The sequence below is a fragment of the Bos mutus genome, chromosome 5 (assembly GCF_027580195.1).
Source record: "Bos mutus isolate GX-2022 chromosome 5, NWIPB_WYAK_1.1, whole genome shotgun sequence".
Taxonomy (NCBI): Eukaryota; Metazoa; Chordata; class Mammalia; order Artiodactyla; family Bovidae; genus Bos; species Bos mutus.
This window is the reverse complement of record NC_091621.1, coordinates 24,809,300-24,834,846: the sequence shown is the minus strand read 5'-3', so window position 1 is coordinate 24,834,846 and position 25,547 is coordinate 24,809,300. Positions and strand designations below refer to the sequence as shown.

Genomic DNA, 25,547 nt, shown 5'->3' with positions numbered 1-25,547 from the left:
AGAATTGTTCTAAGCAATAAAGTCTATTTAAAATTAAATAAAAACAACAACATAAACTCTGGAATCTGACCATCTGGTTAGAATCCTAGTCTGCAACTTATTAAACTATGATTTGAGGTACATGCTAAGTCGTTTCAGAGATGTCTTACTCTTTGCAAACCGCATGGACTATTGCCCACCAGGGCCCTCTGTCCACGAGATTTTCCAGGCAAGAATACTGGAGTGGGTTGCCGTTTCCCTCTCCAGGGGATCTTTCGAACCCAGGGACTGAATTCGCGTCTCTTACATCTTTTGCACTGGCAGGAGGGTTTTTTGTTTTTTTTTTTTAACCACTAGTGCCACATGGGAAATCCCTGATTTGAGGTAAATTACCTAAATTCTCTGAGTCAGTTTTCCTATCTATAAAATGGAAATAGGACAAGTACCTGGGTGATACCTCTCAGATACGAGTACCTGAGAGCTTTTGTGATAAATAATGAAATAATCAGGTAAAGTGCTTAGCACAGAATCTCTGGCAAATAGTAAGCACTCAACAGGGGCTTCCCAGGTGGCTCAGCGGAAAAGAATACCTGAGTCAGGAAGTGCCTCTAGAGTAGGAAATGGCAACCCACTCTTAGCATTCTTGCCTGGAAAAGTCCCATGGACAGAGGAGCCTGGCCGGCTATAGTCCATGGGGTCACAAAGAGTCGAACATGACTGAGTGACTCAGTACGCATGCACAAGCACTCAGTAGATGGTGGCAACTATTAGTATCATTATTATTGCTTTAAATCTTTACTAAATATTCAAATGCACATTTAATGTGATTTTTCATCTAATTTGTTTTAAACAGATTAATAATCATTTCTATGGGAATTTTCTTTCCTTTTTTGAGAGGAAGAAAGTCGGATATAACCTATCACATAGTATCTGTAAGAAGGGTTTCTCTCATTGTACCATAAGTGTTGAGAGGTTTTACAAAGTAAGCTCCTCCAAACAATTTAAACACTAGTTCCATGTAATGTAATGAAATCAGTTGTCACCAGAGGCTCTGCATATATGTTATTATGTCTTTGAGTAGTATAAGATAAATGGATTTTTTTTTTGCATTTTCTAAATTGGGTTCCTACTTTCATTACAAAGCCATAACATCATCAACATCAACCAGAGAATAAATTATCTTGTGAATACACTATTTTAATAACAATGAAGTAAAAGTGATTTAAAGATTAATGTGTAGGATGTGTTTAAAAATGGAAAGAATTAAGTGGAGTAGTGAAAGACTACAGTAAAATAACTGCTATATTAAGATACTATTAAAGAAGAGAATTTGGCCTAAGCACATGCCTCCCAAACCAGACTGCATCAGATTCACCCTGGGGCTTGGCAGAAAACAGAAAGAAGCTGTACCTATGCAGGGGTGGAACCTGGGCACCTGCAGCTTTAAAAGACTTTGCAGGTGATTCCCATTTGTCAATGTCCAGTCTACCTTATCAGTATACACTGATCACATCATATAGGCCACCATAAGATCTGCCTTTGTCAGAACTGCCTTTGTAAACACAGCTTGATATTCACCATCATCAACAAACATGATCAGTTCAAGTGAGAACCAACACTTAGTTCAGTTAATCTTCCCTTTTGCTTTTCTCTTCTCTTCAGTTCAGTTCAGTCGCTCAGTCATGTCCGACTCTTTGCGACCCCATGAATCACAGCACACCAGGCCTCCCTGTCCACCACCAACTCCCATTACAGTTGTTTTCTATATGGAATTTTGGACCCTCTGCATCCTCAGGCTTTCACCTGTCCTGAGCATAAAATATACTATCTCCTCGGGGCTTCCCTGGAGGCTTGGTGGTAGAGAATCTGCCTGCCAATGCAGGAGACACGGGTTCAATCCCTTATCCAGGAGCGTGGGAGCCACAACTACTGAGCTATGCGCGACAACTACTGAGCTATGCGCAGCACCTACTGAAGCCCATGATTTGTTGAGCCTGTCATCTGCAACAAGAGAAACCAGCACACCCCAACTAGAGAGTAGCCTCCCGCTTGCCGCAACTAGAGAAAAGCCTGTGCAGCAACGAAGATTCTGCATAGCCAAAAATAAATAAATAAATAAAATGACATATATATAAAAGAAACTATCTCCTTGATTCAGTCCTCCAACATTCTCCCCTCTGCCCTCTAAAGTCAAGTTTCCCCTCCCTGCACCTCTTTCCTTCCTTCTTACTTTCACTGTGCCAGTGGGGAAACTTGGTCTATTTAACACAGGCAGTTTCCCTCAACAGCCAGGAACCAATCCAGCCTTCCTTTTCTGCTGAGCCAACAATTCATGAAGTAGCCGGTCCATGCCTGGTCTCATTTCAGAATATGGTCCAAGCAGTCAGGGGCACAACCCCCTGCACAGTGAATTATAGCTAGAGTATGAAGGAGTAAACAGCTTACAGTCTCCCCCTATGAGAGAAGAAATTTACAAAGGAACAATGGTTAGGCTACCTATAAAACAGAACCCTGACCCACAACGTGCATCAGCTAGCCCAGGAAGCTAATGTTCTATCTAGAGTAACCAGTCTGAGAGGTCAAACTACTATCGGTAGCAACTAGTCCAGGAAACCAAACAATAACCCTTACAGCAATTGACTCCAAATGGCCAGGGCTTCATTAATAGCTGACAGCTTTCCTAATTTTTGCCCCTAATTCCAAGTTACAGTCAACTGGAGAAAGCCAAATATGTACCCTTATCACACATACACACACAGAAGTCGCTCAGTCGTGTCCGACTCTGTGACCCCATGGATTATAGCCCACCAGGCTCTTCAGTCCATGGGATTTTCCAGGCATGAATACTGGAGTGGGTTGCCGTTTCCTTCTCCAGGGGACCTTCCTGACCCAGGGATCGAACCTGGGGCTCCCGCATTGTAGGTATACGCTTTACCGTCTGAGCCACCAGGGAAGCCCTTATCACACACAATGTCCCACTTCTAGTGGCCTGTGTGCAGCTTCCCCTTGCCAACAGCCTCCATTCGGGGCATACCTGAAGCCTTCTCTTTTTGAGCTATAGTACTTCCACTTCTCTGCTTGCCTTTGCCTCTCGGTCAAATGCAAGCGATGGGGGCTGACTCCCTTGCTTTGAATAAATAGCCTTTGCTTGTTCTCATTTGGGTGGTCTTCATTGATTTCCACTACTAGGAAAATAGGGCTATGTGTTTGAAATGGCTCACTGAATGGTTCTTTCATGGCAGAAGTGGCTGTACTTTAGGGAGGCTGTGAGATGCAGCTGAAAGAACACAGCAATATTTGTGACCCTGAGGAAGTCATAGAGGGAAGTTGTAGGTTATCAAACTCCAAGGTCTACATGTCTTTTTTCTTTTTAATTTCAAATAGACCTTATTGTTTAAAACAGTTTTAAATTTACAGAAAATTTCAGAAGAGAGTATAAAGAGTCCTCATACACTTTATCCTTTCTGTATGCTATGCTATGCTATGCTAAGTCACTTCAGTCGTGTCCGACTCTGTGCAACCCCATAGACGGCAGCCCACCAGGCTCCCCCGTCCCTGGGATTCTCCAGGCAAGAACACTGGAGTGGGCTGCCATTTCCTTCTCCAATGCATGAAAGTGAAAAGTGAAAGTGAAGTTGCTCAGTCGTGTCCGACTCTTAGCGACCCCATGGACTGCAGCCTAACAGGCTCCTCTGTCCATGGGATTTTCCAAGCAAGAGTACTGGAGTGGGGTGCCATTGCCTTCTCCGATCCTTTCTGTAAACTCTGCTTCAAATTCTTGTTTGCACTTTCCGGCTTTGGACTTTTTACTTTATTGGCTTGGACCAGTTACTTAACCAACTTGCACCAGTTTCCTCAGTTGTTCAAACACTGATGATGATAGCACCTGCCTGACAAGGATATTGGAAGAGTTTATGAGACAACCCAGATAATGAATGAGTATCTGAATTTCATGGGGAGGGAGAGAAAGAGAGAGGGGAGTGGGAGAGACAAGATTCAGCAACATTGAGCTGAACTTCCTGAAAATGAGCGGTGGCCTGGGGCTGAGTACTAACTGCCCCTTTTAGATGAGACATGTTCTTCCCTTGGGTTTCAAGTGGGTCTACACCAACCCACTTCCCTCATTTATGATACCTGCTCAGCCCTAACATTCTTTAACCATGGACTGAACTAATGACATTTTTCTCTTCCAAATTTGGTAACTCTAGGAAACAAAGGGATGCAAAAACTGCCGTGCCATCATCCATGTCAAAAAGATATGGTGTGGGAGGGATCTTAACTCTCAAATGCATACTGGAAATGTCCATGGTCTCCAGAAACCAGAGTTTTCTGATTTTTTACTGCAGGGCTATAATATAAAATTATAGAGCTTATAATACCTAGAAAATCTTTATACAACTAGAAACTCAATAATGCCACATTTCATAAAGTGTGACCATATTATTCATCAACAACAAATTAAACTTTTTTCCTCTTTTGTGTTCTGCTATTTTGGGTAAGAATAATAGATAGCTATTTCAGAGAATTAAGGCTATACTGGTTTGACATATTTGTGTTTATTTTCAACTAATATTAAATGTGACATCATGCAATATCAAAAAGAACCATAAACGCAGGTGTTTACAGATTTTTGTCTGAATTATTTCTGTTGATCACACTCAACACTTCCAATAGGCCATGGCTTAACTTTCCAAAGTCTGCATAAAATGGAGTCTTGGAGGCAACTTACTAAAGTCAAGAACCATTCTCTAACCTAAACCTTCATTCCCAGATTGGGTAAATAATAAAGGTACATTTAATGAAGAATACTGGAAGCCACGTTAATTACAAATAATTTTTTACTCTAGCATTTCACCTGAAATGTAATTAAGGGGAGTGCACTGAAAACAACACTTGATAAACATTTTAAAGGTATAAGCACATCTTCATACGAAAATTATACCCTGGGGGTCACTTTACATGACAAGAGACATTTCACAGGCGTTTCTTTTTTAAAATATTCCGAACGAGGCAAGGCAGGAATCGTGGCGAATCATTAGATGGTTTCACGCGGGTGGCTGGTTTCCCCACGGGCTCCGCTCATTTAATCTCACCCCAAGTTTTTGTGACGAAGGGGGAGCTCTGGGGTGGGTCTCGGGAGTATCTGCGTCCCTCCCAGGGCGAATGAGTAAAGGGCAAGTCCGTAACAGAGCCTGGGAGGCCTCGCGGTCCCCAAGCACCCAGGGCCTGCCCGCTGTGCGGGCAGCACGTCTGACCGAGCGCGCGCGCCGCCGCCTTGCCGCCCCGCCGCCCCGCCGCGCCGCCGCCCCGTCGCCCCCGCCGCGCTCACCGAGGCCGCGCCAGCCGAGGGCGCCGTCGCAGCTGTCCAGGACCGCGCAGAACTCGCCCAGCAGCGCGGGCGGCAGGTCGAAGAGGAGAGTGTGAGACGAGAGCGCCCTGCGGGTCCCACCGCTCCGCGCCGCCCCCGCCGTCCAGGCCATGGCTGCGCTGCGGGGGACCAGGGACCGCGCCTGGGAGGGATGCGAAGCCCAGGGCTCTCCGCGGCCGCGCGGTGCCGTTACACAACCGCGGAAATCCTGCTAGCACGACGACGGCCAAGGAGGCCGCCCGCCCGGAGCCCGGGCCGCGCCGAGGGCGGGCCCCCCGTGACGCACAGCGCGGCTCCCGGGAGAGGCCCCAGCGGCCGCCCCGGCCTGGTGAGCGGCTCACCAGGTCCCGGCTTCTCCCTTGCTGGTTGGCTTTCGGTTCCTCCGGCTTTGAGACGAGACTGAAGAGGCCAAGAAAAAAGGGAGGGGTGAGAAAGACCAGGAGCGCAGAACTGATGGAGAGTCCGCCATCCCCTCGACCTGGCCTGGATGGATGGGAGATGATCTGTACTGACTTTTTACCAAGTTATATCTTTTGATCCTCTTCTTTGAGGAAACACTTGGAAAAACCCGGAAAAATTGAAAGAGGAAAATAATCACTCATAGCCCCACTCAGCTGAGGACAACCAACCACTCTAAACGCTTGGCACATTTTCCTCCGACCTTTTACCAAAGTTAGATAAATGGGCATGTCTGAAATGATTATTGGAAAAGACGAACCTGGATAAAGACAACAGAAAAACAAAAGACAGAACGAAGTGGGATAAAATTGTGGCCGTCTTCTTCATGAAGTTGTCCATTCTCCAAACTATTTGGTTTTACTACAGTCTTTTGTCCATGGATTTTCCTGATGAAATATTGTTCGACCACTTTTTCCTTCCTCAAAATGCTTTGCAGAATTTTCCTCTAGCTTTCAACAAGGAGTTTAAGTAAAATCGCATATTGTTCTGAAGTCTTCTACCATTTTTGTTATAATATCCCACCGCAGGCATGATATGAATGCTGTGCTTAGTCGCTCAGTCGTGTCCCACTCTTTGCGACCCTATGGACTTGATACGAATGCTACTGCCAAAAAAAAAAAGAGCATGGAACATTGGAACATGGTGAGAAAAATCCCAGCCTGAAGGACTGAAGAGTGGACGATGGCCATTGAAAATTTTGTTCTTGTTGTTTAGTCGCTAAGTCGTGTCCGATTCTCTGCGACCCGATGAACTGTAGCCCGCCAGTCTCCTCTGTCCATTGGATTTCCCAGGCAAGAATACTGGAGTGGGTCGCAATGTCCTTCTTCAGGCGATCTTCCCTGCACTGGCCAAGAATTTCTTTACCACTGAACCTCCACGGAAGCCGCCATTGAAAAAGATCAGCATCTGTTTGCAACCTTTCTGATTTGGTCTCTTTGGGAATGACGCCCTCTAGGGGTCAACAGTGATAATGCACCATCGTTTGGTAGCTGCCTCAATTTCAAAGTCGTTCTCAGCTAAAGTATTCCACAAAATATACTTGAAAATTGGTTATATATATTATCGTTTGGGCAAGGGTTTCTGTACCCCTTTTTCCAGTGTTCAAATGGCTAAAGTTTTCCTGTCAATCTGCACACATTTAAGAAGCCCTATATTCCTCGAAGGGACTACCTGAATAAGCTTAGCAACAGTGGCTAGTAGAGGCGGTCAAGTATCTAGTAGTTTTTGAATTGCTGGAACCGAAGAGCCAAATTTAAATACGCCAAGGAGCCAGGAATTTGCTGTGGCTCAGTGAAGCAGTCTGCGAGGCCTGCTTTGCCAGAGCGTCTGATTTACAGAAAATCAAGAATTGTACGTGAAAGCGGGATTATGGGAAATCGATATAGATTATGTGAAATGTCTTTTATTTTCAGTATTGGCAGTTAGTATCAGACCATGCTCCTTCCCTATTCCTTAAAACTGCCTTTGACTTTTGAATTTTATTTCATCAGGTTGTATGACTACTACTCTTCGCTGTTGCTATCATCCACGGCTCTCCCCCTCCTCAATTTCTCCTCCTCTTTTTTCAACTAGATAGCTCCTGCTTACTGTAGTTTTTTTCCAATGCTAATTTCTGCTTAATCCTTGGTGATTTAAAATATATGTAGAATAGATGATAATCTCTAGTACCCTGGACTCTCAGTTCCTTGATATGTCTTCTCCATCAGTAATTTTCTCCTTCACGCTTTTTCAGCCACTTACTCATCCCCAGAACTTGTTGTTATCAATAACTGCACTGTGTCTGTAAATTCTACTTCAAGAATCTGTTCTCTGATTACATCTCCTATCCTGTAGTACTCTGACCCCAACAATCCCTACCCTCACCAGAATACCAAATCCAAAATCTTGCCACCTCTTCTCTGGCACAACCCTCTTGATGTTCTCACCTTTCTCTTTATCCATAAAGTTCACGTTCAATTATTATAGTCCCTCCCTTGCACATGCTCTCTCTACTCTTGCTCCCCTGTCACTTTGTTGAACTCCCTTGGCAAATCTAGCATCCCGATTGACTCCCAATTTTCCAATTTGGGGCTCTACCCATACACCTGATGGAAAAGACAATGGCACCCCACTCCAGCACTCTTGGCTGGAAAATCCCACGGACGGAGGAGCCTGGTAGGCTGCAGTCCATGGGGTCGCTAAGAGTCAGACACAACTGAGCAACTTCACTTTCACTTTTCACTTTCCTGCATTGGAGAAGGAAATGGCAACCCACTCCAGTGTTCTTGCCTGGAGAATCCCAGGGATGGGGGAGCCTGGTGGGCTGCCATCTATGGGGTAGCCCAGAGTCGGACACAACTGAAGCGACTTAGCAGCAGCAGCAGCATACACCTGAATGTAGCTGGAAGGGGGAGGGGCAATAAAAACCCTATTCAGTTCAGTTCAATCACTCAGTCGTGTCTGACTCTTTGCGACCCCATGAATCGCAGCATGCCAGGCCTCCCTGTCCATCACCAACTCCCAGAGTTTACTCAAACTCACGTCCATCAAGTCAGTGATGCCATCCAGCCATCTCATCCTCTGTCGTCCCCTTTTCCTCCTGCCCCCAATCCCTCCGAGCATCAGAGTCTTTTCCAATGAGTCAACTCTTCGCATGAGTTCTATTAGTTGGACACAATTTAAAATCAAAGACTTGGCCCTCATGTGGGTTCTTTATGCTGCCAGGCAGTCACATCTGTGCTTTTATTTTACTCTTATGAACTCCTTGGCAACTGGTTTATGCCATCTCTCTTCTCAATCCCATCACCTTCTCTCCCATCCTCATGCTCATCTAATGAGCTTGAGAGCACTGATGCGTCAGGAGAAAACTTCCACAGAAGCAGAATCTCATTACCACATACCTACCTACCTACCAGCATCTGTAGCAATATACACTCCCCTCTCCCCAACCTTTTTCATGGATTAATTATCTAGGCTCCTAAATCTAATCCCTTCACTTGGGCAATAGATCCTATCTCCTCTCCTGTACTCCTAGGCATTAAAGACAGCTGTTCTCATGATCTACAAAATCAGCAATTTCTCACTGTTTACTGGATCAGCTCTGTGCTTGTGCTTAGTTGCTCAGTCATGTCCAACTCTGTGCGACCCTATAGACTGACGCCTGCCAAGCTCCTCTGTCCATGGGGATTCTCCAGGCAAGAGTCCTGGAGTGGCTTGCCACGCCCTCCTTCAGAGGATCTTTCCAACCCAGGAATCAAACCCAGATCTCCTGCATTGCAGGTGGATTCTTTACCTTCTGAGCCACCAGGGAAGCCCAAGAATACTGGAGTGGGTAGCCTATCCCTTCTTCAGGGGATCTTCCTGACCCAGGAATTAAAACAGGATCTCCTGCATTGCAGGCATATTCTTTACCAGCTGAGCTACCAGGGAAGACCTATCCATTGTTTATATGTACCACAACTTCTTTATCCATTGTATATATTATGTACCAATTCTTTATCGATTCATCTGTTGATGGACATCTTGGTTGCTTCCATGTTCTCTTAACTCTTAATGTCAGAGCACCCAGGGCTCAGTCCATAGTTCTCTGTATTGACACCCACTCCCTTGGTGAGCTCAGCCAGTTTGGAGGCTTTAAATACCAACTGTCTACCCAGGTCTGCCAAATGTACTTGTTTAGCCTAGACCTCTCTCTTGAACTTCAGACTCAGGTCCAAAACTGAACCCTCGATCATGCCTTCTGAACCTACCTTTCGATACTGTTCCTCATCTAGATTACACCATCCTTCCAGTTGCTTAAACCAAAAACTATAGTGTCATCCTTGGCTCCTCTGTTTCTTCACAGCCCATGTTCAGTCCACCAGCAAATCCTGATCCACTCAATTCAGAATATATATTTTTTCCACTTTCTCAACTACCACCCTGGTTTGAGCCATCATGATGTCTTGTCCAGATCACTGTAGTTGTCTCCTAAAAGTAGTTTTCACTATCGCTTCCTGCAGGCTTTCCTCAACACTGCAGCCAGCCTGATCCTTTTAAATCAAATCTGATTATGTCTCTCCTCTGTTCAGAAGCCAACAATGGCTTCTAATTTCAGTGAGAAGAAAAGTCAGATTCTTCCTATGAGCTACATTCTCTCTCCCACTCCCCCTCCACCCTCTTACCCTGTGATCATGTGTCCTTGTTCATTCTACGTAGCCACACTGATTCTTGGCTGGTCCTTGAACACAGCAGGCAGAACCCCACATTAGAGCCCTTTGTACTTTCTATTCTCTTGCCTGGTATACTCTTCCCATATTCTTCTGGTCTACCCTGACCTCCATATTTAAAATTACTTTGGTCCTTGTACTCAGATTTAGGCTGGCATGTGACTGGAACTGGCAACAATTTATGGCTTGGGGGACCGAAATCTCATTCAGATATCTCTCTCTCGACCTCTCTCGATCTGAAATAAGAACAAGTGACAGCTCTGGCTGTCTCTGGAACCATTTTGCAACCACACAGAGAGAGAGTGACGTCAGTCCTAGGGATGGTCTGGTGAGAGAATGACCTTAATAAGGTCATTAACCAGCTCATTTGTTCTATGCCTGGAGAATGTCCTGCTCATGGACTTATATGACATAAATTCCCTTATTAGATCACTTTTTACACCAGGGACCTTGTCATTTGCAACTAAATGTATCCTAATTGATTCACTGAACAGACATTTGGTAATGCTCCCTGATTTTGCTGAAGGCCTGTAAAACCTCTAACCTCTATGCAAAACTGGAGCTCAAATGGACATATGCAGCTGTATCTGTGGAATGTGAGATGAGCATGAAACTGGATTGCAGAGAGAGACAACTGAGCCCCTGAGAGAAAGTGAATGTTAGTGGAGAATGAAGAATGATTCTGGCAGTGGGGGTGGAAGTAACGTGAAGTCCTAGACGTGCATGTGACGTCCAGGCAGACCCAGACCCACCACCAGCATACATGCTTTCTAGTGAAGAGAGGGCTGTGGTGAAACCTCTGAACTGCTTCACACTGTGACCTAGCCCTTCGCCATAGAATGCTCTCCAACTCCACCCTCTCCCTCAAGTTTTGGACATTAGAAGAAAGTGTTTACACTGCAGCTGGAGGTAAGAGAGTAATGAACTGCAAAGATGAACAGACAGAGAAGCTAGGGAAACCCTGAAGGCCAGAGTGACAGTGGCACAGATACATGGTGTTATCAGTGGTGAAGCCCCAGGTGAGCACAGGCATCAAAACCTCAGAAATCTAAAAACAGGTTAGAGAGAAAGTAAGTGAGGCAGATAGTAGCGCTTCATATGTGTGAGACAACTACCTTGGCGACAGCTATTTGCTCAGTGTCTGTAGGGCTGAATGTTCAAAGGACACCCAGGCTTGTGGGTTATGGGGGATTTTCTGGTTTCAGAACTTTAAGACAAAGATCACTAATCTGTCCCACGTTTGAGCTGCATCCCATCCCTGAGCCTTATCCTAGAGGGTCATAGGTGCCCCAGGGTTCAGGAATAGGGTAAAGATCAGTAATGGGGTGGAAATGTTTGTAGTGCACATTAACTTGATAATTTTAAAAAGTGGAAGTTCAGTGGTTTCTTGGGCTTTCATCAAAATGACCTTGTGAAAATAACATGCAATAATTATTCCCCCAGGTTTATTTTTCTCTCTCTCTATTTTTAAAGAACATTAGGCTTACATTGTCATGTAACTCAGCCTTTTCAAAAAGTATCAAAACATTTTTCTATAAATCTATTATTTCACAACATGATATACACTAAAATTTTAACAATTATCCTTTTTAGGGTTGATAGGATTTGGGGGATTTTATTCTCTTACATTGTGTTTTCCAGACTTACTGAAGTTGACAGGTATTATTTCTGTGATTAGAAGACCCTCAACTATAGAAAATAATTTCTTCCAGCACTTAAAAAAATATTTATTTGTTTATTTATTTGGCTGCACTGGGTCTTAGTTGTGGTATGAGTAATCTTTAGTTGCAGCATATGGGATTTAGTTCCCTGACCAGGGACCAAAGCCAGACCACCTGCATTGGAAGTACAGAGTCTTAGCCACTGAACCCACGGAGGGAAGTCCCTCTTCCAATACTTTTATGATTCATCCTATTTGACTATTTGATTTTAAAATCACTTTCATAGTAGTTTTCATCCCAGAATATATTTCTGTAATAACTTTTGCCTAGTCACCACTGACTTCTAAAAGTCTGATTTTTATAATTGAATAGTTTTTAGTCAAGGGATTTTAATGGTAATTTCAATATTCAGATCAGATCAGTCGCTCAGTCGTGTCCGACTCTTTGCGATCCCATGAATTGCAGCACGCCAGGCCTCCCTGTCCATCACCGACTCCCGGAGTTCACTCAGACTCACGTCCATCCAGTCAGTGATGCCATCCAGCCATCTCATCCTCTGTCGTCCCCTTCTCCTCCTGCCCCCAATCCCTCCCAGCATCAGAGTCTTTTCCAACAAGTCAACTCTTTGCAAGAGGTGGCCAAAGTACTGGAGTTTCAGCTTTAGCATCACTCCTTCCAAAGAAATCCCAGGGCTGATCTCCTTCAGAATGGACTGGTTGGATCTCCTTGAAGTCCAAGGGACTCTCAAGAGTCTTCTCCAACACCACAGTTCAAAAGCATCAATTCTTCCGCACTCAGCCTTTTTCATAGTCCAACTCTCACACCCATACATGACCACAGGAAAAACCATAGCCTTGACTAGACGGACCTTTGTTGGCAAAGTAATGTCTCTGCTTTTGAACATGCTGTCTAGGTTGGTCATAACTTTCCTTCCAAGGAGTAAGCGTCTTTTAATTTTATGGCTGCAGTCACCATCTGCAGTGATTTTGGAGCCCAGAAAAATAAAGTCTGACACTGTTTCCACTGTTTCCCCATCTATTTCCCATGAAGTGATGGGACCGGATGCCATGATCTTTGTTTTCTGAATGTTGAGCTTTATGCCGACTTTTTCACTCTCCACTTTCACTTTCATCAAGAGGCTTTTTAGTTCCTCTTCACTTTCTGCCATAAGGGTGGTGACATCTGCATATCTGAGGTGATTGATATTTCTCCCGGCAATCTTGATTCCAGCTTGTGTTTCTTCCAGTCCAGCGTTTCTCATGATGTACTCTGCATATAAGTTAAGTAAACAGGGTGACAATATACAGCCTTGACGAACTCCTTTTCCTATTTGGAACCAGTCTGTTGTTCCATATCCAGTTCTAACTGTTGCTTCCTGACCTGCATACAAATTTCTCAAGAGGCAGGTCAGGTGGTCTGGTATTCCCATCTCTTTCAGAATTTTCCACACTTTATTGTGATCCACACAGTCAAAGGCTTTGGCATAGTCAATAAAGCAGAAATAGATGTTTTTCTGGAACTCTCTTGCATTTTCTATGATCCAGTGGATGTTGGCAATTTGATCTCTGGTTCCTCTGCCTTTTCTAAAACCAGCTTGAACATCAGGAAGTTCACCGTTCACGTATTGCTGAAGCCTGGCTTGGAGAATTTTGAGCATTACTTTACTAGCGTGTGAGATGAGTACAATTGTGCGGTAGTTTGAGCATCCTTTGGCATTGCCTTTCTTTGGGATTGGAATGAAAACTGACCTTTTCCAGTCCTGTGGCCACTGCTGAGTTTTCCAAATTTGCTGGCGTATTGAGTGCAGCACTTCACAGCATCATCTTTCAGGATTTGGAATAGCTCAACTGGAATTCCATCACCTCCACTAGCTTTGTTCGTAGTGATGCTTTCTAAGGCCCACTTGACTTCACATTCCAGGATGTCTGGCTCTAGGTCAGTGATCACACCATCGTGATTATCTGGGTCGTGAAGATCTTTTTTGTAAAATTCTTCTGTGTATTCTTGCCGTCTCTTTTTAATATCTTCTGCTTCTGTTAGGTCCATACCATTTCTGTCCTTTATCGAGCTCATCTTTGCATGAAATGTTCCTTTGATATCTCTGATTTTCTTGAAGAGATCTCTAGTCTTTCCCATCCTGTTGTTTTCCTCTATTTCTTTGCATTGATCGCTGAAGAAGGCTTTCTTATCTCTTCTTGCTATTCTTTGGAACTCTGCATTCAGATGTTTATATCTTTCCTTTTCTCCTTTGCTTTTCGCTTCTCTTCTTTTCACAGCTATTTGTAAGGCCTCCCCAGACAGCCATTTTGCTTTCTTGCATTTCTTTTCTATGGGAATGATCTTGATCCCTGTCTCCTGTACAGTGTCACAAACCTCATTCCATAGTTCATCAGGCACTCCATCTATCAGATCTAGGCCCTTAAATCTATTTCTCACTTCCACTGTATAATCATAAGGGATTTGATTTAGGTCATACCTAAATGGTCTAGTGGTTTTCCCTACTTTCTTCAATTTAAGTCTGAATTTGGCAATAAGGAGTTCATGGTCTGAGCCACAGTCAGCTCCTGGTCTTGTTTTTGCTGACTGTATACAGCTTCTCCATCTTTGGCTGTAAAGAATATAATCAATCTGATTTCGGTGTTGACCATCTGGTGATGTCCATGTATAGAGTCTTCTCTTGTGTTGTTGGAAGAGGGTGTTTGTTATGACCAGTGCATTTTCTTGGCAAAACTCTATCAACCTTTGCCCTGCTTCATTCCATATTCCAAGGCCAAATTTGCCTGTTACTCCAGGTGTTTCTTGACTTCCTACTTTTGCATTCCAGTTCCCTATAATGAAAAGGACATCTTTTTTGGGTGTTAGTTCTAAAAGGTCTTGTAGGTCTTCATAGAACCGTTCAACTTCAGCTTCTTCAGCGTTACTGGTGGGGGCATAAACTTGGATTACTGTGATATTGAATGGTTTGCCTTGGAAACGAACAGAGATCATTCTGTCGTTTTTGAGATTGCATCCAAGTACTGCATTTCGCACTCTTTTGTTGACCATGATGGCCACTCCATTTCTTCTGAGGGATTCCTGCCCGCAGTAGTAGATATAATGGTCATCTGAGTTAAATTCACCCATTCCAGTCCATTTGAGTTCGCTGATTCCTAGAATGTCGACATTCACTCTTGCTATCTCTTGTTTGACCACTTCCAATTTGCCTTGATTCATGGACCTGACATTCCAGGTTCCTATGCAATATTGCTCTTTACAGCATCGGACCTTGCTTCTATCACCAGTCACATCCACAGCTGGGTATTCTTTTTGCTTTGGCTCCATCCCTTCATTCTTTCTGGAGTTATTTCTCCACTGATCTCCAGTAGCATATTGGGCACCTATTGACCTGAGGAGTTTCTCTTTCAGTATCCTATCATTTTGCCTTTTCATACTGTTCATGGGGTTCTCAAGGCAAGAATACTGAAGTGGTTTGCCATTCCCTTCTCCAGTGGACCACATTCTGTCAAATCTCTCCCCCATGACACGCCCGTCTTGGGTTGCCCCACGGGCATGGCTTAGTTTCATTGAGTTAGACAAGGCTGTGGTCCTAGTGTGATTAGATTGACTGTTCTGTTTCTGAAACATTTATTTATCCTTAGAAGAACCTCAAGCGTGAAATAAATCTGAGGTCATGGCAAAATTTTTTCACTTGCGGAAAAATATCTGCTCAGATTGTTTGCAATTTGAGACTGGAAAAGGGCTTAGAAATCCTAACCCAAGTCCTGCACTTTGCAGATGGCACAACAGCTGCTGGGTGTAAGAACCCTGGAGGCTATTTGTTGAAAAAATCCCTGCCCTCCTCCCCAGCCTCATTCAAGATTTCCAAAATTTCCTTGTCAAGTTACAGCATAAGTCTTGTTTATTTTTCCCATTCTAGGAGTTGGCTCCCTTTTCCTCACTGTCCCCTCAGTGAATCCCTTTATGAAGTCTGTTTGAGCTGGCATTTAGTACCACAGACTGTGTCATTTAAATAACAGAAATTTTATTTTCTCACAGCTACACAGGCTACAAGTTCAAGATCGAGGTGTCCGAGAGATTCAGTTTCTGGTAAGAGAGCTCCTCCTGGCTTATAGATAGCCTTTGCTGGCCTCTTGCTTATACACAGAGAGGAAGAGGAAAAGAGAGAGAGATGACATTCTGGTGTCACTTCTTAGAAAGACACTAATCTATCTGATCAGGGCCCACCCTATATGACTGTTAGTATAACTGGGCCATCTTGGGCCTGTTCAGTTCCTCCTGTCCTTCCACTGACCCTACCTAGGGCTGTACTGTGTAGTGAATCTCTTTTCTGCCATCAAGAGTTTTGTAGTTAATAGATATTGTTTAGTGATCATTAGGTCCAGAAGGCCTCTATGCTCTGCTGGTCTCCAAACAATGATGAGGACTGTTGCTGACTTATTTTCTGTGCCCACAAGGCTAGTTACCTGTTTATAAATCTTGATTTATGAGTTCACGTGCTTGTTTCCAAGCATCTACCCCCATGCCCTATAAAACTGTCTCAATGGCGTCTCAGCTGTGTGGAGTGCAGCTTTGAATACTTTCAGATTGTTGTCCAACTGATCCCACCCTGTGGGTGAGTTACCCTGTAATAAACATCCATTGACTATATGAAGCTGCCTGACTCACTTTTCAGTCTCAAGATGCCTTCTCAGCTCAGTGGATACTTTTCATCTCCTCCATTCTCCAACACACCTAAGACCTCATTTAAGCTTAATTACTTCCTTAGAAACTCCTTCTCTGAACTCAGCCAAACTGGGGGTTTGGTCTTCAACATATAAATTGGGGTAGGGGGAATGACACAGACTTCAGTTCATAATAAACTCTCTGTACATAAATTCACGTAAGAAATGACATCATGTCATCCAGGTTCCAGAGTACACACCCTAACAACACTTCGTTAATTAGTTATCCACATCACCTAGCCTTTCATAGTGGTCTAGTTCCTTTTGTTATGACTTTATTTTATTGTTCTGAACTTCTGAAAGAAAAATAAAAGCTTGGATTTTAATCTGGTGCCTTGATAATGAAAGCAATAACAAGTCTGTATATGAAAATACCCAGCATATTTGGGTCATATGTAATTTTCCAGATAAAATGGCTTCTGTGCTTATTCTGACAGTTTCATAGCATCAGTCCCTTATCAGAGCATCTTTCTTGAATTTTGGCCTTTTTTCCCCTCTATGATGATGCTTGGTATTTTCTTTGTATATTCCTGATGGTTTCTTCTGTTTTCCTAACTGACACTTCTCTAGCCTGTAATATGCACCCACCGGCTGAATTCTTGGATCTTTTTGTTCCAAGTCTTAGAGATTTCATATAATCTCATTTTCATCTATTATCTCTTTGTGGACAACACTCATATTTATGTCTTCAGTCCTAGTCCACCGTGCAGACTCCTTTCTCACTCCTGTCTCCAGTGTTTATTTCATTTCCGTTTTTTTTTTTTTTTTTTTTTTTTGGCTTTCATCTCAAATCAGCGTGTCCCAAACTGATCATTTCCTGAAAAATCAATTTCCCTGTTTCTGGTGAAATAGGCCAACAGAACTCTTAATAATTTAGATTGATTTATTCAGAAAAATTTTCTCAGCATCTACTGTGTCAGACATCGTGCTTTGTGCCTATATTCAAATCTTATGCTTCTATAATGTCACCCATAAGTGTCTGTGTTGTTTTCAGTTTGTCTTTACCAGTTATTTCGTGCTTGTATTTTTTTAGTTTTTTAGTATCTCCTGCCAGGTGAACCCCTACTTATCCAATAAGACCAACTGAAAAGTCACCACTTCTGTGTTGTGAATTGACTTGTGTAACCCCAAAATATGTGTTTAAATCTTAAACCTTGATACCTCTAAATGTGACTGTAATTGGAAATAAAGTCTTTGCAGATGCAGTCAAGACAGGGTCCTACCAGATGAGGGTGGGCCTTAATCCAGTGATTGGTGTCTTATAAAAAGAGGGAGATTTAGACATGGAGATACAGAAAGTAGAGGCCCTAGTGACAATGAAGGCAGAGACTGAAATGATACAGCCACAAGCCAAGAAAATCCAAAGGTTGTTGGTACATACCAGGGACCAATGAAGAGGCACAGAACAGATTTCTCTTTAAGAGCTTCTAGAGCAGTGATCCCCAGTCTTTTTGGTACCAGGGACCAGTTTCATGAAAAACAATTTTTTCCACGGACTAGGGTGGCAGGGGGTGGTGTCAAAATGATTCTCATAAGGAGCTTGCAATCTCACTCACTCACACGCACAGTTCACAGTAGGGTCCGTGATCCTATGAGAATCTGGTGCTGCGAGTGATGGGGAGCAGCTGTAAATACAGATGAAACTTCACTCACTTGCCTGCCCACCATTCACTTCCTGCTGTGTGGCCCCGTTCCTAACAGACCATGAACCAGTACTGGTCCATAGCCCCAGGGGTTGGGGACCCCTGCTCTAGAGGAACTAACCCTGAGCACACCTTGATTGACCTCCAGAACTGTGAGAAAAGAAACTTCTACTGTTTTAAGCCCCAGTTTGTGGTAATTTGTTACAGCAGCCCTAGCAAACTAAGATACTCTGTGAAGCCATTTATAATCTCCCTAAAGTTAATCAGTTCTTTTTTGGTTCCATAACACTCAGCACTTATTTCCATCATCATGTTTTTTTGTTGTTGTTATTTCCCTGTGGGCTTCTTGAGGGTTGGGGTGTAGTGGGGCAGTTCTAGTCATCCTGGGTACTTTACACTTTGCATACTGCTTAATAAATGTCTAATGAAATAAAAAAATGACCTTGCCTCTTGCCAATAATTACCGCTATCATTTATTGGGCACCAATAGCCTGTATTGGGCACCATGTCAGTAATTTACATCAGTGTTCCAACTACAACATGCTTATCCCAACTGAGTGTCTTACTGTTCAGTCTAATTCTAACACTCACTGCTAGAGTTAGCGTGGACCCCACAAGTTAAGGTCAAAGGCCTTCATTTCTGACACTAATTACCCAGAGTTAATATAGGTCCTTTAAGTTAAGGGCTCAGTCCTGCATGACTTCAGATGCCAGTTGCAAGTCTCAGGTATCCCCAAGCTGCCTGTTCTTCTGCCTATTTTGCTATGTACTTGAGGATTCCCAGAATCCACGCTTTGTCCCAATTTGATAATTCACTAGAATGACTCACAGAAGTCAGGAAAGTACTATCCTTATGATGACCATTTTATTATAAAGGGAGCGAATGAATAGTAAGATGAAGAGGTGAATAGCATGACAAGATCTTCCTTGCTGCCTCCAGGTGTACCATCCTCCCAGCTACATGGGTCCTTTCATCAACCAGCAAGCTCCCAGAGCCTCACTGCTTCAGAGTTTATATCTAGGGTTTTGTCACATAAGCATGATTGGTTAAATCATCAACCACTTTGTTGAATTCAAGATCTATGAGGGTGTGGCTGAAAGTTCCAAGTCTCTAATCACATGCTAGGTCTTTCCGGAATGGCCAGCCCCTTCCTTGTAACTATCTCAAGGCCCATTGTAAGCCACCTTGTGAATTAGCATACATTCAGATATGGAGGAAATGGGGTATCTGTGAATAACAACAGATACTCTGATCAGAAATTCCAAGGTTTCTTGAAACTCTGTGCCAAGAACCGTTAACAAAAACAAAATGCATTTTTTATTATACTACACACACATATATGGGCTGGTAAAGAATCTGCCTGCAGTACGGGAGACACATGAGATGTTGAGGGTTCAATCCCTGGGTCAGGAAGATCCCCTGGAGGAGGAAAATGGCAACCCACTCCAGTGTTCTTGCCTGGACAATCCCATTGACAGAGGAGCCTGTCTGGGTCCAGTCCATGAGGTCACAAAGAATAGGACAGGACTGAGTGACTAAGCACTAGCACAATAAGCATTCACACAAAGACTCCTTCAAGTAGGTATCAATGCCATCTGCACCTTACAGATGAGGAATCTGAGACTTAACCTCAAAGCTGTGCTGCCTCTAGCCCAGCTTTCTCCCAATCCAGTTTATTTCCAAATTAATCTCCCTTAAACAGAGATTTCATCACATTACTTCCTTAGTGACTTAAAGCTTCTTAAAGTCTGTTTCAGGGTGGTTGTGTTTATTTTTACCTCGGGCCATTCTTAATGCTTGCTGTTCCTGCCTCCTGACATTCTCCCCATTCCTCAGTAGTTATCAGATCCTACCTATTTCGCTTCAGTGAGGGAGGGGCAGTAGAGCACCTGCTATCACAGAGCTGAATGCTTTCTCTATGTTGTCTCCAACTTGACATATGTTAATACTCCAGCAACACAGTTTAAGTGTTCTAATTCTTAGCTTAATGGCAGAAAAACTCTGTGCCTGGAGATGTAAGTTTGGGTTGCTTGAAAGTTAGTGAGTGAGTGAGCTAGGATTCAGACTCAAATTTATTTAGCTCTAAAAGCCCATGCTCTTTTTCTGTAATTCCTGAAATTTGTGAACCTCTACTGTTCTGGCCCCTAAACTTGAGTCAAAGATAAAACTCTATAAAAAAAAAAATTGAAGATAGTAGTAGTGTAAGTCCCTACTTCCTTCAATGCCAATTGCCAAAGATTATTTAGAAACCAAAAAAAGAAAAAAATGTTCTCAATCTAGGAATAACGATAGAATTATTACAGGGAATAATCTAGAAGAGATTTTAGCTTGGAGTTGATAGAACAAAGAGATGAAAAGGAGGGGAGAAAAATGAATAGAAAGAAGAGCAAAGATGCGAGAAGAGGAGAGATGCAGATAGGTCTTTAAAACCACTGAAATTTCTTTTTTTTAAATTTTATTATTTGTTTACTTTTTAAAATTTATTTAATTGGAGGCTAATTACTTTACAATATTGTAGTGGTTTTTGCCACACATTGACATGAATCAGCCATGGATGTACATGTGTTCCTCATCCTGAACCCCCCTCCCACCTCCCTCCCCATCCCATCCCTCAGGGTCATCCCAGTGTACCGACCCTCAGCACCCTGTCTCATGCATCGAACTTGGACTGGCGATCTGTTTCACATATGATAATATACATGATTCAATGCTATTCTCTCAAATCATCCTACCCTCGCCTTCTCCCACAGAGTCCAAAAGTCTGTTCTTTACATCTGTGTCTCTTTTGCTGTCTCACATATAGGGTCATTGTTACCATCTTTCTAAATTCCATATATATGCATTAATATACTGTATTGGTGTTTGTCTTTCTGACTTACTTCACTCTATATAATAGGCTCCAGTTTCATCCACCTCATTAGAACTGATTCAAATGCATTCTTTTTAATAGCTGAGTAGTATTCCATTGTGTATATGTACCACAGCTGTCTTATCCATTCATCTGCCGATGGACATCTAGGTTGCTTCCATGTCCTGGCTGTTATAAACAGTGCTGCAATGAACATTGGGGTACACGTGTCTCTTTCAATTCTGAATAAAACCACTGAAACTTCTTTAGTGACTTTATTACAAAGTACTTCTCTTAAAATTGCAGCTTTAAAGAAATAAAGGATCCTGAGTTATTGGATTTCGTATCTGTAAGTAAATGCTTTATTGTCATAACTATCTCATCTAGTATAATACACAGAGCAGTATACAAACCCTTAGTATAAGCAGCTTGCTATTATCACAAGAAAACAAGTGTAATCAGCCAGAAAGTAGAATATTATCTTATTTAGACTGAGAGGTAGCAAATAACTTTTTTCCACTTTTTAAAATACAATTTAAAATTTTAGTATATTACACAGAGCAGTACACAAACCCTTAGTATAAGCAGCTTGCTATTATCACAAGAAAACATGTGTAATCAGCCAGAAAGTAGAATATTATCAGAATTCCAGAAGTCCTTCTAAGTGCTGAGTCATAGACCTTGTTATGTATGTTCAGCTTTGGTAAACACTGGCAGTTTTCCAAAGTGGTTTCTCTGTTACAGTGGCACTCGCAAAGCCAGCGACATAATATGCGGGGCCCAGTGCAGAATAAACATGCGGGGCCCAGTGCAGAATAAACATGTGGGGCCCCTTGTTTCAAATGCAGGGAGAAGTCCCATTAAAAGTGCTAAAACACAAAGCTTTTTCATTTCTTTTGCAGTTTCTTGACTTGCCATGATTTTTTAACTTGCTATTTAATGCCATTTTAAGTAAAGATATCATTTAAAGTTATTAGCATAAATTTTACATTTGATCATTTTTTTAAAAGAATTTTTATGATGATTATTTATTTATTTTTGGCTGCATGAGGTCTTCGTGGCTGTGAGCAGGCTTTTTCCGTTTTGGTGAGCAGGGGCTACTCTCTAGTTGCTGTGTGGGAGCTTGGGCTTCTCGTTGCAGTGGCTTCTCTTGTTGCCAAACAAGGGATATAGGGTATGGGCTTCAGCTGTTGTGGCACACAGGGGCTTACTTGCCTCTTGAACCTGTGTCTCCTACATTGGCAGGCAGGTTCTTAACCACTGGACCACCAGGGAAGTCCCTACCACTAATCTTTATATTGTGCAATGCCAGTTTTAAATGCAAACTGATGTAAGAAATGACCTAAATTACATAATTTGTATTTCATAGCTTGAACATGCAGATGACACCATCCTTATGGCAGAAAGTGAAGAAGAACTAAAGAGCCTCTTGATGAAAGTTAAAGAGGAGAATGAAAAAGTTGGCTTAAAGCTCAACATTCAGAAAACTAAGATCGTGGCATCTGGTCCCATCACTTCATGGCAAATAGATGGGGAACCAGTGGAAACAATAGCTGACTTTGTCTTTCTGGGCTCCAAAATCACTGCAGATGGTGATTGCAGCCATGAAATTAAAAGATGCTTACTCCTTGGAAGGAAAGTTATGACCAACCTAGATAGCATATTCAAAAGCAGAGACATTACTTTGCCAACAAAGGTCCATCTAGTCAAGGCTATGGTTTTTCCAGTAGTCATGTATAGATGTTAGAGTTGGACTATAAAGCAAGCTGAGTACCGAAGAATTGATGCTTTTGAACTGTGGTATTGGAGAAGACTCTTGAGAATCCCTTGGACTGCAAGGAGATCCAACCAGTCCATCCTAAAGGAGATCAGTCCTGGGTGTTCATTGGAAGGACTGATGTTGAAGCTGAAATACTTTGGCCACCTGATGCGAAGAACTGACTCATTTGAAAAGACCCCAATGCTGGGAAAGACTGAGGGCAAGAGGAGAAGGGGTCGACAGAGGATGAGATGGTTGGATGGCATCACTGACTCGATGGACATGGGTTTGGGTAGACTCCGGGAGTTGGTGATGGACAGGGAGGCCTGGCGTGTTCATGGGGTCACAAAGAGTTGGACACGACTGAGCGACTGAACTGAACTGAACATGCTTATGTATTTCACTCTCTACCTTCTGCTTATGGATAAGGATGGACTGAAAGGAAAAAAAGTTATGGTTGTGAGGATAAGCATCTTTATACGTTTATTAGTCATTGTGTGTGTGTGTGTGTGTCTATTTTTCTATCGACTGCCTGTCTCTCTTTTATTTCTTGATTTGTAACAATTGTTTTTATATTCTGGAAAGGAGCATTATGTACATTCCATGGGTAGTAAATATCTTCTGCCATTCTATGACTTCCTTTTTATTCTCTTATTGTGTACTTTACTATAAAGTTCTTCATTTTAATATAGTTTGTCAATCTTCTCCTTTGGGGTTAACTGCTAGTTTATACTGGAGAAGGCGATGGCACCCCACTCCAGTACTCTCGCCTGGAGAATCTCATGGACAGAGGAGCCTGGTAGGCTGCAGTCCATGGGGTCGCTAAGAGTCTGATACGACTTCACTTTCACTTTCACTTTTCACTTTCATTCATTGGAGAAGGAAATGGCAACCCACTCCAGTGTTCTTACCTGGAGAATCCCAGGGACGGCGGAGCCTGGTGGGCTGCCATCTACGGGGTCGCACAGAGTCGGACACGACTGACGTGACTTAGCAGCATCAGCTAGTTTATAAATGGTTTCAGAAATCTTTTCTTTACTCAGATCATAAAGATATTCTCCTATATATCATCTTCTCAAAGCTTTATTGTTTTGTCTTTCACATTTATGTCCCAGATCCATCTGAAAGTTCCTTTTTTTGTAATTGGTAAGAGGTAGGAGATCAAACTTGGCTAATGCTACTTTTAGTCAATAAGACAGTGGATTCCCAGTCCAATCTGGTTAGTTCTATATACTAAATCCTATTATGACTTGATAGTAAAATGAGTAATGTGTTTTTGAAATGTTTGTAAAATCATAAAAAGATAAGTTTTTTGCTTGTGATTATGAAAAAGAGGTTAGTTCTTTAGACAAAAGCTTCCAATAAAGTCAAATTTAAGAATTTAATTTCAGAATAGACAATTCCACAACTATTCTGAGTTCTACTTGCTAAGTCTTTTGAGTGTTATGGTTAAAGTGAGGATGGCAAATGTAGGTGGATCAAAGTAAAGTGTTAGTCGCTCAGTCGTGTCCGACTCTTTTGCAACCCCATGGACTATAGCTCGCCAGGCTCCTCTGTCCGTGGGATCAAAGTAAATTTGTTAAAAAAAAATCCAGGGGACCCTGAGATATTACTCTGAGTATATCTACAGGTTGTCTTTGTAGTGGAATAACAGCAATACCATGAATATTCACTTTGATCCATCGTGTTTGCCGCCATCATTTCTTTCATTAGTAGAGCGCAACATCCTCTTCCCTGCCTGTGGTCATGACTCTCTCCAAAAGTCTACATTTGGCATATAGTGATCTGGCCTTTACTGTGCCTCATTCTTTGCAATCTGTGCCCTTACTTCACCTGAGCTTTGCCCCTTGTGCCCTTACTGCTTTGCAGATGTTGGTCCCTTGAGAACCTACCTATATTACTCCACTCTTCTCTGGTTGGCTCTGCTCATGTCTGCCAGCATTAAGCATTATCTCATTCAGAAAGCTGGGTTTTTAGAAAGTGATCAATAATTTTAGGGATTATTATTGAAAGTGAAGTGAAGGTCACTCAGTCGTATCCAACTCTTTGTGACTGTATAGTCCATAGGCATTCTCCAGGTCCTAATACCGGAGTGGGTAGCCTTTCCCTTCTCCAGGGGATCTTCCCAACCCAGGGATTGAACCCAGGTGTCCCATATTGCAGGCAGATTCTTTACCAGCTGAGCCACAAGGGAAGCCCATCATTGAAAGTAGTATAATTAAAACCAACTGTACTTCAATAAAAATAACGTAGGGACTTACCTGGTGGTCCAGTGGTTAAGATTCTGAACTTCAATGCAGAGGGCTTAGGTTTGATCCCTGGTTAGGGAACTAGCTCTCACATGCTGAAACCACAAGTTCACATGCCGCAACTAGGACCCGGTGCTGCCAAATAAATAAATATTTTTTTAAAATAATAATTTAATGAAAAGTATCTCCTCAGTGTGATTATTGCGGCAGTAAATGAATGAGATGGGGGCTTCCCTGGTGGTTCAATGGTAAAGAAACAACCTGCCTATGCAGGAGACACGGGTTTGAGCCATTCCTGGGTCGGGAAGATCCCCTGGAGAAGGAAATGGCACCCCACTCCGGTATTCTTGCCTGGGAAATCCCATGGACAGAGGAGCCTGGCGGGCTACAGTCCATGGGGTCGCGAAGAGCAACTAAACAACAACAAGAAAGAATGAGAATGGGTATTTGTTGAACGGAAGGATGAAAGGGGACTTCATTTTTATCACTTTTAGCAACTTCTCTTGGTCAGAGGATTTAAGAAACTTGTGGAGGAAAATCTGAGAAAACCTTCACTTCAGATGACACTGAAAATGTAACTCATTTTCTCTCCCGCCCTAACATGAAGCAAACTCCTTTTTCCAGCCTAACTGAAGCATTTTAAAAAGCAGAGACATTACTTTGCCAACAAAG

At 42.8% G+C, this 25,547-nt stretch overlaps 1 protein-coding gene and 1 long non-coding RNA gene across 2 annotated transcripts in view; one reads left to right on the top strand and one right to left on the bottom strand.

Moving 5' to 3' along the window:
* IRAK3 (interleukin 1 receptor associated kinase 3) overlaps positions 1-5,607 on the bottom strand; it is a 66,546-nt gene extending 60,939 nt beyond the window's left edge. Inside the window, exon 1 of the mRNA XM_070370549.1 lies at positions 5,309-5,607. Coding sequence (XP_070226650.1) covers positions 5,309-5,459 — 151 coding nt within the window. The 5' untranslated portion in view covers positions 5,460-5,607. The remainder of the gene's footprint in view (positions 1-5,308) is intronic.
* A 782-nt stretch (positions 5,608-6,389) lies between these two features.
* Positions 6,390-25,002, top strand: LOC138987914 (uncharacterized). The gene is made up of 4 exons (XR_011464202.1): positions 6,390-10,902; positions 15,690-15,740; positions 21,174-21,216; positions 22,237-25,002. It is a non-coding gene; the product is annotated as an uncharacterized lncRNA (long non-coding RNA).
* Positions 25,003-25,547: the final 545 nt, after the last annotated feature.